The sequence below is a fragment of the Lithobates pipiens genome, unplaced genomic scaffold (genome assembly GCF_037356315.1).
Source record: "Lithobates pipiens isolate NorthernLeopardFrog02 unplaced genomic scaffold, aLitPip1_a1.2 Scaffold_8, whole genome shotgun sequence".
NCBI classification, from domain to species: Eukaryota; Metazoa; Chordata; class Amphibia; order Anura; family Ranidae; genus Lithobates; species Lithobates pipiens.
In genome coordinates, this window is record NW_027507903.1 from 286,088,929 (window position 1) to 286,104,600 (window position 15,672).

The following is a 15,672-nucleotide window of genomic DNA, read 5'->3' on the forward strand; positions in this document are numbered from 1 at the left end:
CTATAGTCGCCACTGGGGGCTGCCAAGAGCACATACCTTTCATGCCTGATCTGTCTGCTTGATGACCATGCTCTATGCTCCTCAAGCCATGCTCCAGGAAGGATGAAGGTAAGGGTTTTTTTTTTCCTTCTGGGATTCTCCCTCCACGGATTAGGGGACGAAGACAGACCTGGGCAGAGACCGCTGGCATACCGCACCACCCGCCGCCCTACACCGCCATTACAGCGGCTTCACATCCACCGGCCCTTCCCTCTCCTCTGCCCCAGCCTCCCCTCCATGCTTGCCAGCAGGGTTAAAAAAAATGAGCGGGGGGGCGAGCAGTAGGCTACACAGGCTTTAAAGTGCACTCTTTTTCATATGCACACAGCCTATAGAGGGACACAGCTGACGGGTGCATGTGAGTGTGGAGGACACATGCATTCCCAGGCACCATTTACTTAGGCACCAGACTGAGTTTTAGTAGCAGCGACAGTTTCTGAACTACAGTGCTTAGCAGTCAGTGCATTTTTTTTTGTGGTACCTCTACCTTTTGTTGCTTTGCACTATGGGCAGAAGAGGTACAAGTACCCCGAAGAAAAGGGGCTGAGAGGACCCCCCCCCTCTGCAGCACCTTACCCCCCTGCAGGACCCAGGGGGGCTGGCCAGGGAGAGGTGTCAGGGGCTGCAGCTGCTTCTGGCACTTCAGCCCGTGTGTACATTACACAGGAGGTTTTTTTCCTCAACCATAAACAGTTTAGAGGAAAGATTAGTGGTCTTAATTGCATCTTCACTCAGTGGAAGAAAACGCACTAGGCCCCCTCTGTCACCCAGGACCCTCAGAGTGAGGAACTCTGGGATAAAGGAGAGGAATCCTCAGAGTATTGGGAGGAGACTGATTCCACTTCTGAGGAATCTAGTGGAGAAGGGCCCTCTTCAGCTTCTCAGGATGAGAAGATGTTGGTGCAAATTCTTGCTGGATTGGTCCGTTCCACGTTTAAGTTACCCATACCTGAGTCAGTTAACGAACCCACTTCTTCTCTGGGTTCACTGAAACCTCTTCAAACTGCACATTCTTTTCCTGTTCATGGTTTGCTGGAAAAGCTCATCTATTCTGAGTGGGGTCACCCAGATAAACATTTTCTTTCCTCTTAAAAAGTTTTCTACACTTCATGCTATGGAGGAAAAATTTACTAAGATGTGGGGTATACCAGAGGTTGATTCTGCCATTTCCTCTGTAAACAAAAGCCTGATTTGTCTGTCCTGTTGGCAATGCTCCGATGCTTAGGGATTCAACGGATAAGAAAATGGAATTCCTATTAAAAAAATGTTTGGCAGGAACGTTGGCAGGTTCAGTAGCTCAACCTGCAGTGGCAGCAATTTGAGTCTGTCAATATTTGAGAGACCATGTTAAACAGGTGCTTAAAGCTTTACCTTAACAGCAAGCCTGGGGGTTAGCTAACCTACCAGCGGCTTTGTGTTTTGCTGCTGATGCTATCAGAGAGTCTATCCTTCAGACCTCTTGCCTTACGCTTGGCACACATGCGTAGAATCTTATGGCTGAAAAATTGGTCAGCCTAATCACCATGTAAGAAACTCCTGGCGGGATTTCCCTTTAGTGGTGCAAAACTGTTTGGCGAGGATTTGGACAATTATATCCAAAGGATCTCTAGTGGGAAAAGCACCCTTTTACCAGTCAAGAAAAGGAGTATACATCCCTCCTTTAACCATTTTCAGACCGGACCATTTTGCTGGTAAATGACCAGAGGTCTTTTTACAATTTGGCACTGCGCTGCTTTAACTGGTAATTGCGCGGTCATGCAATGTTGTATCCAAACAAAATTTGCGTCCTTTTCTTCCCACAAATAGAGCTTTCTTTTAATGGTATTTGATTGCCTCTGCGATTTTTATTTTTTGCGATATAAATGGAAAAAGACCGCAAATTTTGAAAAAAAAAATATTTTCTACTTTTTGTTATTAGAAAAATCCAATAAACTCAATTTTAGTCATACATTTAGGCCAAAATGTATTCAGCCACATGTCTTTGGTAAAAAAAAAGTCAATAACTGTATATTTATTGGTTTGCGCAAAAGTTGTCACATCTACAAACTAAGGTATGTTTTCTGGAATTTACGCAGCTTTTAGTTTACGACTGCCTATCTCATTTCTTGAGGTGCTAAAATGGCAGGGCAGTACAAAACCCCCCCAAATGACCCCATTTTGGAAAGTAGACCCCCTAAGGAAATTGATAAGTTGCATGTTGAGCCCATTGAATATTTTATTTTTTTGCCTCAAGCGATTGAATAATGACAAAAAAAAAAATATATTTTTTTTTTTTACACAAAGTTGTCACTAAATGATATATTGCTCACACATGCTATGGGCATATGTGAAATGACACCCCAAAATAAATTCTGCTGCTTCTCCTGAGTACGGGGATACCACACGTGTGGGATTTTTTGGGAGCCTAGCCGCGTACGGGGCCCCGAAAGCCAAGAACCGCCTTCAGGTTTTCTAAGGGCGTAAATATTTGACTTCACTCCTCACTACCTATTACAGTTTTGAAGGCCATAAAATGCCAAGATGGCACAAAACCCCCACAAATGACCCCATTTTAGAAAGTAGACACCCCAAGCTATTTGCTGAGAGGTATGTTGAGTCCATGGAATATTTTATATTTTGCCACAAGTTGCGGGAAAATTACAAACTTTTTTTTTTATTTATTTTTTTCACAAAGTTGTCACTAAATGATATATTGCTCACGCATGCCATGGGCATATGTGAAATGACACCCCAAAATAAATTCTGCTGCTTTTCCTGAGTATGGGGATACCACATATGTGGGACTTTTTGGGAGCCTAGCCGCATACGGGGCCCCGAAAACCAAGCACCGCCTTCAGGCTTTCTAAGGGCGTTACAGTTTTGAAGGCCATAAAATGCCATGATGGCACAAACCCCCCCCCCCCCCAAATGACCCCATTTTGGAAAGTAGACACCCCTAAATTTAGGGGTACACTAGTGAGACTAGGTAATAAATGGCGGGTGCCCTGAAACTATAAAAAAATAACTAACCAACCAGCGTCACCTGTAACAGTTATATGGTGATCACTGGTGAAAGGGTTAACTAGGGGGCAATCAGGGGGCTTTATGCGGTAGTATATGGGGGTCCCTGGCGCTATAAAAAGCTGCGGCGAACCTAAATACCTACCTGCCTAACTAGCGTCATCTGTGACACTAATACAGCGATCAGAAAAATGATCGCTTATTAGGCTGGGTTCACACTGGAGCGATGCAGGAACGCCACGAATCCGCGGCGGGTTCCCGCATCGCATGCCTCCCGGCGGCAGTTCTGCGAACTGCTGGGAGTGTCAGTGAAATGTTAATGACACCCCCAGATCAGTTTGCATATCGCAGTGCGATCTGCAAACTCGGATCGCATGGTGTGAACACCCATGCGATCCGATTCTGCTGCAGACCAAAAAAAGGGTCCCGTGCGAGTTTGCGGCGGGTGCGACACGAATTCAGCCATACTATCTGTATGGCTGAACTCGAATCGCACAGAGATCGGATGTGATTTGCACTGCAGTGCGGTGCGAATCACATCCGTTCTCAAACCGCTGCAATGTGAACCCAGCCTTCGTGACACTGGCGACGGGGGGTGATCACGGGGTTAAACCTTTATTGGGGGGGTTAGGGGGGTACCTTAGAACTAAAGGGGGCTAACCCTAACTGCCCTAACAGTTATTACAGTCACAAATGACACCCGCCGGGTGATCAGGGGGTTAAACCTTTATTAGGTAATAAATGGCGGGTGCCCTGAAACTATAAAAAAAATAACTAACCAACCAGCGTCACCTGTAACAGTTATATGGTGATCACTGGTGAAATGGTTAACTAGGGGGCAATCAGGGGTAGTAGTATATGGGGGTCCATGGCGCTATAAAAAGTTGCGGCGAACCTAAATACCTACCTGCCTAACTAGCGTCACCTGTGACACTAATACAGCGATCAGAAAAATGACCGCTTATTAGGCTGGGTTCACACTGGAGCGATGCGGGAACGCCACGAATCCGCGGCGGGTTCCCGCATCGCATGCCTCCTGGCGGCAGTTCACACTGCCCTATGCGAACTGCTGGGAGTGTCAGTGAAATGTTAATGACACCCCCAGATCAGTTCGCATATCGCAGTGCAATCTGCAAACTCGGATCGCATGGTGTGAACACCCATGCGATCCGATTCTGCTGCGGACCAAAAAAAGGGTCCCGTGCGCATTTGCGGCGGGTGTGATGCGAATTCAGCCATACTATCTGTATGGCTGAACTCGAATCGCACAGAGATCGGATGTGATTTGCACTGCAGTGCGGTGCGAATCACATCCGTTCTCATAAACCGCTGCAATGTGAACCCAGCCTTAGTGACACTGGCGACGGGGGGTGATCACGGGGTTAAACCTTTATTGGGGGGGTTAGGGGGGTACATTAGAACTAAAGGGGGCTAACCCTAACTGCCCTAACAGTTATTACAGTCACAAATGACACCAATGCAAAAAAAAAATAAAAAAATGCAATTGGTGTCACTGTGACTGGGGGGGCAGGGGTAATTGGGGGGGTGATCGGGGGGTAAAGGGGGGTGTGAGTGTGCCTGGCATGTTCTACTGTATGTGTGGTGTGTTGGTGCAACTCACCGATGCTCTCTCCTCGGTGCCGGAACGAAAAATACCGACACGGAGGAGAGAATACATCACTTCCTCTCCTGTGTTTACATTACAGGAGAGGAAGTGATGTCACGAAGGATTTCCATTCGTTGGGAGCGATCGCGAGGGGGTGGCCATGAATGAATGGCCGTCCCCTCGTCCGGGATCGCTCCCGAACGAATGCCGACCGCCGCAGGCACCGGGGGGGCCCGATCGGGCCCCCCACCCGCGGGAAGGCAGGGACTTATATATACGCCCTTATGCCTGCCCGTGCCATTCTGCCGACGTATATCGTCGTGCGGTGGTCGGCAAGTGGTTAAACGGATGCTTTCTCCAGTGCCAGAGTCAGCCTCCAGGCAGTCACGATGGCCTCCTCCGTCAGGCTCAAAGGTTAAAACTCAGAGTCAACCCCAGGGACAAAAGAAGTCCTGGGGGAGAAGGTCTTCAAGACAAAACGCTAAGACCTCCTTATGAAGGGGTTCCCCCACTCACTCGAGTGGGGGGAAGACTACTAAAGTTCTCAGGGCTCTGGCAGGAGGAATTTCGGGGCAAATGGGTGGTCTCCACAATAACTCTAGGTTACAAACTAGAGAATTCCCTTGTTTCCTTAGATCAAATGTACCCAGAGAAAAAGTCTCTCCTCCTAGCGTTGTCGCAAAAAGTTATCATGGTTGTTCCCATGCAAGAGCAGGGAATGAGGTTTTATTCAAACCTTTTCACGATACCAAAGTCAAACAGAGATGTCAGACCCATTCTAGATCTCAAAGATCGAAACGGATTTCTAAAGATACTGTCCTTTCACATGGAATCGATCAGATTGGTAGTCTCCATCTTACAAGGAGAACTTCTGGCGTCAATAGACGTCAAGGATGCATACCTGCACGTACCTATTTTCCCTGTTTATCAAAAATTGCTGCATTTCGAAGTAGAAAAATGTCACTTTGTTAGTAGCTCTGCCTTGCAAGCTAGCTACTGCACCTCGGGGGTTTACAAAGATCTTGGCCCTCCTCTGGCCCGATTAAGGGCCCAAGGTATAACAATAATAGCATACCTAGATGACTTGCTCTTGATAGACTGGGCGGTAGCCTGCCTGGACCAAAATTTGGTCACCACAATCAACTACCTGGAATGCCTAGGTTGGGTCCTCAACTTAGAGAAGTCTTCTTTAAAACCAGTAAGAAGACTAGTGTATTTGGGTCTGCTCATAGATACAGCCCAGCAGAGGGTATTCCTACCCCAAAGATCAGTGCTATAAGAGAACTGATTCGGGTAGTCAGGGCAAAGGAGGGTCCTTCTTTCTTCTCATCTTTGTATGAGGTTGTTGGGGAAGATGGTGGCTTCATTTAAAGCAGTTCCCTACGCTCAGTCTCATTCAAGGCTACTGCAAAACAGTATCCTATCAGCCTGGAACAAGAAGGTTCAGGTGTTAGATTTTGCGATGCATCTGTCCCCTACAACGCGTCAGAGCCTCAGCTGGTGGTTTATACCCGAAAATCTGCGGAAAGGAAAATCTTTTACCAGTTACCTGAACAGTGGTAACAGATTCCAGTCTTTCGGGTTGGGAGGCAGTTCTGGAACAGTCGACTGTCCAAGGGAGACACAATCCAAGACCGAGAGGGGCTTACCCATCAACATTCTGGAGATTCGTGTGGCATATCTAGCCCTAAAAGCCTGGACACTCAGGTTGCAGGGCTTCCCTGTCAGACAATGCCACAGCAGTGGCTTATATCAATCACCAAGGGGGCACCAAGAGTCGTGCAGCTCAGGGAGAAGTAAATTAGATCTTAATCTGGGCAGAAAGACATGTGCAATGCATATCGGCAGTCTTCATTCCGGGGGGGGGGGGGGGGTAGAAAATTGGCAGGCACACTACTTGAGCCGCCAGCAGTTTGTCCCAGGGGAATGGTCTCTTCACCCTGACGTCATCTTGCCCATATGCCAGAGATGGGGGGGGGGGGGGGGTTCCGGATGTAGATCTTTGCGTCCAGGTTCAACAAAAAGGTCAACAACTTTGTGTCAAGAATGAGGGATCCTCTTGCATGTGGGACAGATGCGTTGGTAACTCCATGGCATCAGTTCTCTCAGATTTATGCATTCCCTCCTATTCTGTTACTGTCAAGACTTCTTTGCAGGATCAGGCAGGAGAAGTCTGTGCTTTGGTGGCCCCAGAAAAGCTTGGTATGCAGAAATAGTGAAGATGGCGGTAGGCTCTCCTTAGACCCTACCGCCCCGTCCTGCTATCCCAGGGACCGGTATTTCATCCTACTTTACAAATGCTAAATTTAATGGTTTAGCTATTGAAACCCACATTCTGAAGAATCGTGGGCTTTCGGGCCCTGTGATATCTACCGTGATGCAAGAAAGCCAGCTTGCAGAATGTTGTATCACAGAGTCTTGAAAGCATATGTCTCCTTGTGTGAATCCAGGGGTTGTCACCCCAGAAAATCTCAAGCAGAATCATCGAATTTCTGAAAAATGGGTTAGAGATGAAACTGGCCTTGAGTACCATCAAGGGCCAAGTCTCAGCCTTATCTGTTTCAATGTCCACTTGCTTCGCATTCTTTGATCCGAAGCTTTATACAAGGGGTAATGCGCCTTAATCCTCCAGTTAGGGCGCCTCTGAACCCCTGGGATTTAAATTTGGTTCTGTCAGCTTTACAGAAGCAGCCTTTTGAACCAGTACAAATTCCCTTAATTTTGTTGACAAGGAAATTCATTTTTCTGGTGGCCATTTCTTCTGCCACAATAGTATCAGCATTGGTGGCCCTCTCTTGTAAAGAACCGTATCTGATAATGCACAAGGATAGAGTGGTGTTATGCCCTCATCCTAGTTTTCTACCGAAGGTGGTCTCGGGTTTTCATCTAAACCAAGATATTCTGCCTTTTTTTTTTTTCCAAATCCCTGTTCTATGGAAGAGAACTCACTACATTCTTTGGATGTAGTGAGAGCAGTCAAAGCCTATCTGGAAGCGACTGCTCAGTTTCGCAAAATGGATGTTTTGTTTGTATTGCCAGAGGGTCCTAAGAGAGGACAGGTAGCGTCAAAATCTACCATTGCTAAATGAATTCAACAAGTAATTGTTCAAGCTTATGGTTTGAAGCAAAATATTCTGCCTTTTCAGATCAAGGCACACTCCACTAGGGCTATTAGTGCTGCGTGGGCGGTGCATTACCAGGCCTCCATTGCTCAAATCTGCAAGGCCGCAACCTGGTCATTAGGCCATACATTCACCAAATTTTATCAGGTGGATGTGAGGAGGCATGAGGACATCACCTTTTGGGTGTAGTGCGCTGCAGACAGGGTGTAATCAGACCCGAGGACCCTGTACCGCTATGTTGTGTGGTTCCCCTCCCCTCAGATAGCATTGCTCTGGGACATCCCATCAGTAATTAGTCTGTGTCCCGTGATGTACGAGAAAGAAAATAGGATTTTTATAACAGCTTACCTGTAAAATTTTTCTTTTGAGGTACATCACAGGACACACAGGTACCTCCCCTCTTCTAATATACTTATTGCTTTGCTACAAAACTGAGGTACCTTCAGTAGGTGGAGGGGTTATATGGGGGATTGAACTTCCTCTCTAGGGTGTGCCAGTGTCCAATCGCCTAGTGATGCCCTATAACCCATCAGTAATTACTGAGTCACTGTGATGCACCTCAAAAGAAAAGTATCTTACAGGTAAGCTGTTATAAAAGTCCTATTTTTCTGTATTATCCTTTTGAGGGACATATGGTTCTTGAACTAGCATGTCCAATTGATGCGTGCACATATCGGCAACACAGACCTAAAAAACAGAAAACGAGGAACTGGATGCAGTTAAAAAAAAATAAAAAATGGCCTGTAAAACTTGGTGGCGACGCACCAAATTGGGAGCCACATAAATGAGCCCCTGAACAACAGTCTTAAGAGTGATAAGGAAGCAAATCTTTAAAGGATAAGTTCACCTTTACAAACAAATTTTTTGTTAGGAGCCTTTAAAGCTTTGCACCCCCAATCAGCAGATTGTGGTGTAATGCCACAGTCCTGCAGAATGTTTGTGCATCTGTTTTCCTGTACCTCCGATACGTGCAGGTAATTACACTCTGATAGGAAGAATCATTGGACTACAACAGCGCCTTGGTAGTTAATTGAGAACTACAAGCCAACATTTGCAAAGGATGGCGGTACTTGTTTCCACATTCAGAGAACACTAAATGACTCAGCCGGGTGGACATATATTTTTTATTTTTAAAATATTGACAGCAAGAAAGATCAAAAGGTAATACCAGTGCTTAGACCTTTTGCCTACTTTTTTTTTTGTTGGCACAGCTTCCGGAATTCAGTTCAAGTGTTGCAGGGTTTGTTTTTTTGTTTTAAATACATCATAACTTCCTGTATCAATGCTACATTTATCACAGCTATGTTTTTCCCTGTGTGACAGTTTTCAGTGTTTTTGTAATTGTATAAATTTCTTTTTTTTTTTTTTTTTAGTATGTGCCTAAATGCCATAAGTGTAATATGGAATGTTTAATAAAAAAAAAAAAAAAGTTTTATTTACTATACGTTTTATTGGATGTTTTCTTCGTGTGTTACTTGGCTTAGGGGCATATTTAGGAACTGTTCTGTCAATAGAAGCAAAAGTCTCGCATTGATGTTTCTCTGCACACATTAACAATGAAATTATGTGGGGCATTGCAGGACTTCAAGTCTCGTGCAGATGTAAAATATCAGATACATTCATTATCTGTATATTTACGTACCTTCAAAGTCAAGGCCAAAATATGCAGTGGCATGTAAAATGAATTCACAGCCAGTACACAAGTCCCTGTCAATATATTTCAGCGTGAATACTTAAAGGGGTTGTAAAGTAAAATTTTTTATTTTTTTAAAATAACAAACATGTTATACTTACCTCCACTGTGCAGCTCGTTTTGCACAGAGTGGCCCCGAACCTGCTCTTCTGGGGTCCCTCGGCGGCTGTCTCTGCTTCCTCCTGCAGGTGCTTCTCACGTTAATGCGAGCTCCCTCGCATTGGTGAGAAGCACCTGCGGGCGCGCTCCCGTGATACAGCCGGCGGCTATAGCCGCTCGCTGTATCACAAGGCCCCGCCCCCTGGCGCGCTGCGTCATTGGATGTGATTGACAGCAGCGCGAGCCAATGGCTGCGCTGCTTTCAATCCATCCACTCCAGCCAATCAGCGCGGCCAGGCTGAGCGGCGAAGAGGACGGCGGGGGCGAGCGCGGGATTTTCGAGGGGTCAGGTAAGTAAAACGGGGGGACTGGGGGCGCCGGCAGTGTCAGATGTTTTTTCACCTTAATGCATAGAATGCATTAAGGTGAAAAAACATTTACCTTTACAACCCCTTTAAAAAAAAAAGCTACACATAAATCAAACCCCATGTGAACTCTGCAAATAAATGAGTAAATAATGATAAACATCAGGCTTTATTTACTAACTTTGCTTACTGAAGGAGGATGAAGCCAAAGAATACTCAATCATATGCAACGGAGAAACATGATTTTTTTTTTTAAATCTTACACATGAGTGGATGACCCTCTACTCCCTTAAATAGTAAATTCAAACCACTGATGCGCCAAGGAAACCTGTAGGCTTCCATTGCTGATCTGTCTTTTTTGAAAATGCAAGCTGCTTGGCTACCATAATTGACACTCTTGCTTCACTGCTTTGAATAATGGACCTGCAACAAGGATAGTCTGCACCAGTGTTGTGCTCTGTTCTCCAGTAACAACTCTTTTGTAGTAAATCAGGAAATATGCAATTTTTCTTTACAATCTATTCGTTACTATTGAAAGGAATTTAGATGCCCTTGTATAACTAAAAAAAATTGTAACCACACTTTAGAAATAAACTTAAGTACCAGCTGCAGGATCCTTTACCTACTTCATGATAGTTGATTGTTCATTACCGTATATGTATAACGGTAAGTTGACAGCCGAAGGCAATTTACCCTACAAGCTGAAATCTTTATGTCTCTAATGTAAAAAAACAACAACAACTCCAAGACCATTTAGAGAAGGCTATTTAATTCATACAAAACTGTCAGTTATCAAATAAATAATCATGAAATGGTTCCTATTTACAGTACTAAAATGGCTTAAAAAAAAAAGTCGACCTGTACACAAATTAATTAAATATCAAATTTCTCTTCACAGATCAGGTGCCCATTCTCTTCATAGTCCTCTCTTGTCACTACCATGTCTTCAAAGTCATCATTTTCGGATATTAACTTCCCACCCTCCCAGGAATAAGAAATAGGGCTGAAAAAAAAAAAAAAAAAAAGAATTTAGTCATGCTGTATATAAAGAATAGTATTCTATAAGAATTATAAAAGTTTAAACTTTTTAAAGGTTTAGTTAACATTTTATAATAATGTTCCTGTAAAGTGGACCCGTTATCAAAAAGCCGCCCCAATAGTTCTGCTCTCGTCCCAACTTCAGCTCCTCCTGTGTAATGATGTAGCATTCCCATGCTACTGTGCATCCACACTAACATTTCTTGTGCTCACTTAGCTGCCACGCTGCTCACCCCAGAAACAATAGGTGACTTAATTAACAATGGGAATGAACACCACACAATGGGAGAGACACATTTAAACACTGAATGCCTTAATAAACAGACTATAGCAGGAGAGCCTCAGGTTGCTTGAGCGGATTACACCAACATCTGCTCCGAGTCTCAAGCGCTCAGTGCTGGTTTAGGCATAGAAGCACCAAATATGTATCTAGGAGTCTGTGTTTTGGGGAGACATGGCCTTGTATCTGAAGCAAAACCACTTCACGGGTCCCCCAGGCACACACCTAAGTAGTGTTCCCTTAAAAGCTAGGGCCCGTAGTCAATAGGCCACCCTGCAGTGCCCACCAAAAGCCCTGTGTTCTGTTTGGGTCTGTCACCTATAGCTCTCAAACTATGCTTATTGACCCACCACCTGTCCAGAAGTCTGAACCCACCATTTAACTCCCACAAAGGGAGGGCTCAGAGCGACATCCCTGAATATATAAATTGACATGACCAGATTTTATAAATGTGTATGGGCTCACAATCGCGTCATTGCCCAGATAGTCATGTCCACATATGGTCAATGATGTTCAGACATCTCAACAGGTGGCTTTTTTTTTCTGCAGGTGTTGGGTATCATGAATGACACGGACCTGCATTGACAGACACCTTTTTTCTTTTACTGCTTCCCGCCCAGCCACTGTACATAAACAGCCAAGTGGGAGCTTCCTAGATTTAGGTGGTTTTAATAAAAATGTCCTAATCCCTTGCACACCCCTTGGGAAGGACACTACCGATCACAGATCTGGGTATATAAATTGGCCCTGTGCCATGTGATCACAATGACCAATCACATTTGTAAACCAAGTCTGCATGGTGCAGTAATCCCCCATTAGGATCGCTCTTCTGAGCATATAATAGGCGATAAGGAGGAAATGTATTGCTGCCCGTTGTAATTCGCAAAATGCTGGACTATCACAACACAACTGCATGCATTGTCTGCCGTTACCATGTTGTCCAATTGACTTGAATGGGTTATGCTTGATGGGTGGTAGTGACTGCTGAGCATGACATAGGGTTTTACCACACGCAAGTGTAAATGAGACCTTATACACTGTCGCCATAAGGCCTCCTTCACACGGGATGGATCAATGCATTCCCAGTGCGAGGACTGCTTTTACCTGCATAGGGATGCACAGGCAGTCCCTGTATATTGGGACACAACCGCTGCTCACCATGTGAGTATTTCAGGGCTGCAGACAGATACAGGGAGAGAATGAAAGTGCTACATAGATTGACATGGGGACTTAACCACTTCAGGCCAGGAAGATTTGGCTGCTAAATGGCCAGCAGATTGATAGCATTTTTTCTTTTACCAGTAATGGCGGCAATCTGCATCAGGCCTGTGACATTATGGCGGACACGACATATTTTTTGGACCATTGCCATTTATACATATAAACAGTGCTATAAAAAAAATGCACCGATTACTGTAAAAATGTCACTGGCAGGGAAGGGGTTAACTGTTCTCTGTGTACTGCTAACTGTAGGGGGAGGGGACTAGCCTAGAGGGGATGACAGATCATGAGTTCCTAATATCTGGGGGGGGGGGGGATGCCCGCTGCTGGTCCGGGAAGCGATTAAAGTGGGTGTAAACCCATTCATGAAATTAGAGCTGGGATGTATATCTGTTGTCTTGTCTCCTCGAAACACTATGTCCCGTAGCTCAGTGCTCATCAACCCTGTCCTCAGGGCCCGCTAACAGGCCAGGTTTGCAAGATAACAAATACATCACAGGTGATATCATTTGCTGCTCAGTGATTGCAGTATTCTAGTCTGCATCTCCCCAAGGTAATACATAAAACCTGGCCTGTTAGTCCTCCTCAGTTCCTCTGTTGTCAAACATCAGGCTGACAAGTCCTCTGAGACAGCAGCCTGAAGTGTGTGTGCAGGGCAGTTGCTATAAATAGAGGGCAAGCTTTGTGCTAATCTAACAGCTCTGCACATTCCCTTCTTCCTTTGCCAAGCTGTTTTTGCAGTATGCCCAGGTTTCACTGCAGTGTTAAACAGGAAGAGATAATCTAACACGCAGAGCACTTTCTAAAGGATATATAAAGATGAAGACAGCATATATACATGTAAAAAAAAAAATAAATAAAACTTAGAGATTAAGCAAATCTCCCTATATACAGTATCATCTGAGGCGGTTCACTGCACTATTTTACCACTTTTTTTTTTTTGCTGTATTTTAAGCTTTAGTGAATTGTGCCCAGAGAGAGAGACACACACATAATTAAAAGAGATAGAAAAAACTGTTTTTGAAATATGACAGCTGAGTTAAAAGCAGAGTTCCACCCCCTTAGTAAGGATGACTGACAGCCACAAGCATAACACGCAGAGGCATGATGGGAGTTGTAGTTTTGCAACAGCTGGAGGTCCGCTAATTGCATATCCCTGCTTTAGATGCAACATTTGGAGAGTGGGTACCTTGTTTTGAGAGGGAATTCCATCTCTTCTACCTTTAGGCGGCCCCTCCCTCTCTGCAATCTTCTGGGACACGTCTCAGGATGCAGGCTATTGCCGGAGCGCAGCCAGACTCACGCATTTGTGCAGTGCGTGCCCGGCCATGAAGCCAAAAGCAGTCACGGCCGGGTGCCCACAGTTTCTATGACAGCACCAGGTAGAGGAAGGAGAGAGAGAAGCGAAACTCTGTGCGGCCGCATCGCAGGACAAGTGAGTGTCTGGAACTCCGCTTTAAGTGAAAAGCTTGTTTGCGTCTGACCAACCCCTCCTCTACAAGCACACAGAGAATTCAAGTGGGAATTTTTTTTATTTTACTAGCTCAGTGAACTTCAGTCCCAGAGAACATTGCTAGGAGGAAGCGGAAAAAGAAGCTTTGAGTGCATTTTTTTTTAATTCCTCAAAAAAATAAAAAAATAAAATAAAAAAATACAGAACACAGGAGTAAGCTAATTTTACAAAAAATTATGCGCATCACGATTATCTATCTTAGACACGATATCTTGTGCTAAAGATGAACTTACACTTTAAAACAAAAAGTTACAAGATAAATATATGTAAGAGCATAAGTGCCTTAAAAGAAAAGTATAGTCAGATAAAGTACATACCCTGCTTAGCCACCAATCAAAACTACCCAACCCTTACCTGAGCATTACAGTCTGCCATTCGCTAAGAGCGCTGACCGAAGGTGGCCAAACGGCCAGCTTCTGTCGGACCAGCTGCCGTACCCACGGTCCGAATTTCGGACGGCTTCTATTGAACTGTGTGACATTCGGCCCATGTGTACTAGGTTTAAGACATGTGAACACAAAAGAATATTTTTTTTTTTTTACTCACACTCTGTCATGGCTGAACTTGGGCTCTGGATCTGATTCATGCTAGATCGTTTTACTGAATACCTGCTATATAAATGGGGATTGTTTTACCTAGAGACTATCTTGGACGTCACTCCAAGAAATGAGTTGCACACTAAATTAGGGCTTTTTGGGCCCTCTGGAACCAATTAGTTTTTTTCTGAAAGGATTAACTACTGTATTACTATTAGCTGTCACCATGCACCCCAGTGTAAGTGGTTTTAGTTCTAGGGTCATCATTTATAATTAACGCTAAATTGATGAGCTATAAAGGCTTTCAAAGCGTTGTCTATGGGCATCTTTGTTTCGTGGGCAGAAAAAAAAAAAGGATTATATGGTCTGTGTGCACTAAAATTAGTGCATTTTTTTTTACTGAAAATATACCTTTGATAAACAGTAGCACCAATTTTGTGTAATATAAATTGCAACTGCAATTGTTTTTTGTTACAGGGTCTCTGCATTTGGAAAATATATATATATATATATATATATATATATTGGCCTGTTTTAATTGCATTATGTAGCAAATGTGCATTTGCACACCAAAAAATTAAATAAGGCTCCAGCAGCAAAAAGAGTTAAAGGGGTTGTAAACCCCCATTTTTTTTTTTTTTTTTTTTAAATAACAAACCTGTCATACTTACCTCCACTGTGCAGTTTGTTTTGCACAGAGTGGCTCGAACCTTGGAGTCCCGACACCACTGGTGGCTCCTCCCCGCATCGAGTGTGCATGTTGGAGAAGAGCTCTCCTTTGTGGACACCCATGCGGGCACGCTCCAGAGTCTTGCATCAGTGTTCATACACACAAAATGCAGGACTCTGCGTCGCGTCATTGGATTTGATTGACAGCAGCGGGAGCCAATGGCTGTGCTGCTATCAATCTATCCACTCGGGACAAGACACCAGCTACAGATGGTGTGCTCGTTCCGGGACAGAGGATGACAGCGTCCAGGTAATTAAACCAGGGGTTGAGGGTGGGCTGGGGGCCTGCAGCACTAAAAAAGGTTTTTCACCTTAATGCATAGAATGTGTTCAGGTGAAAAACCATGAGGGTTTACAGCCCCTTTAAAAAATAAAAATAAAAAAAATAAAAAAAATAAAAAAAAAGGGGGGGGGGGGGGGGGGTAGAATAT

The 15,672-nt window shown here is 44.5% G+C and overlaps 1 protein-coding gene across 1 annotated transcript in view; it reads right to left on the minus strand.

The window, feature by feature from the left end:
• Positions 1-10,673: 10,673 nt before the first annotated feature.
• ACTR6 (actin related protein 6) overlaps positions 10,674-15,672 on the minus strand; it is a 34,855-nt gene continuing 29,856 nt past the window's right edge. The window contains exon 11 of the mRNA XM_077472295.1: positions 10,674-10,927. Coding sequence (XP_077328421.1) covers positions 10,798-10,927 — 130 coding nt within the window. The 3' untranslated portion in view covers positions 10,674-10,797. The remainder of the gene's footprint in view (positions 10,928-15,672) is intronic.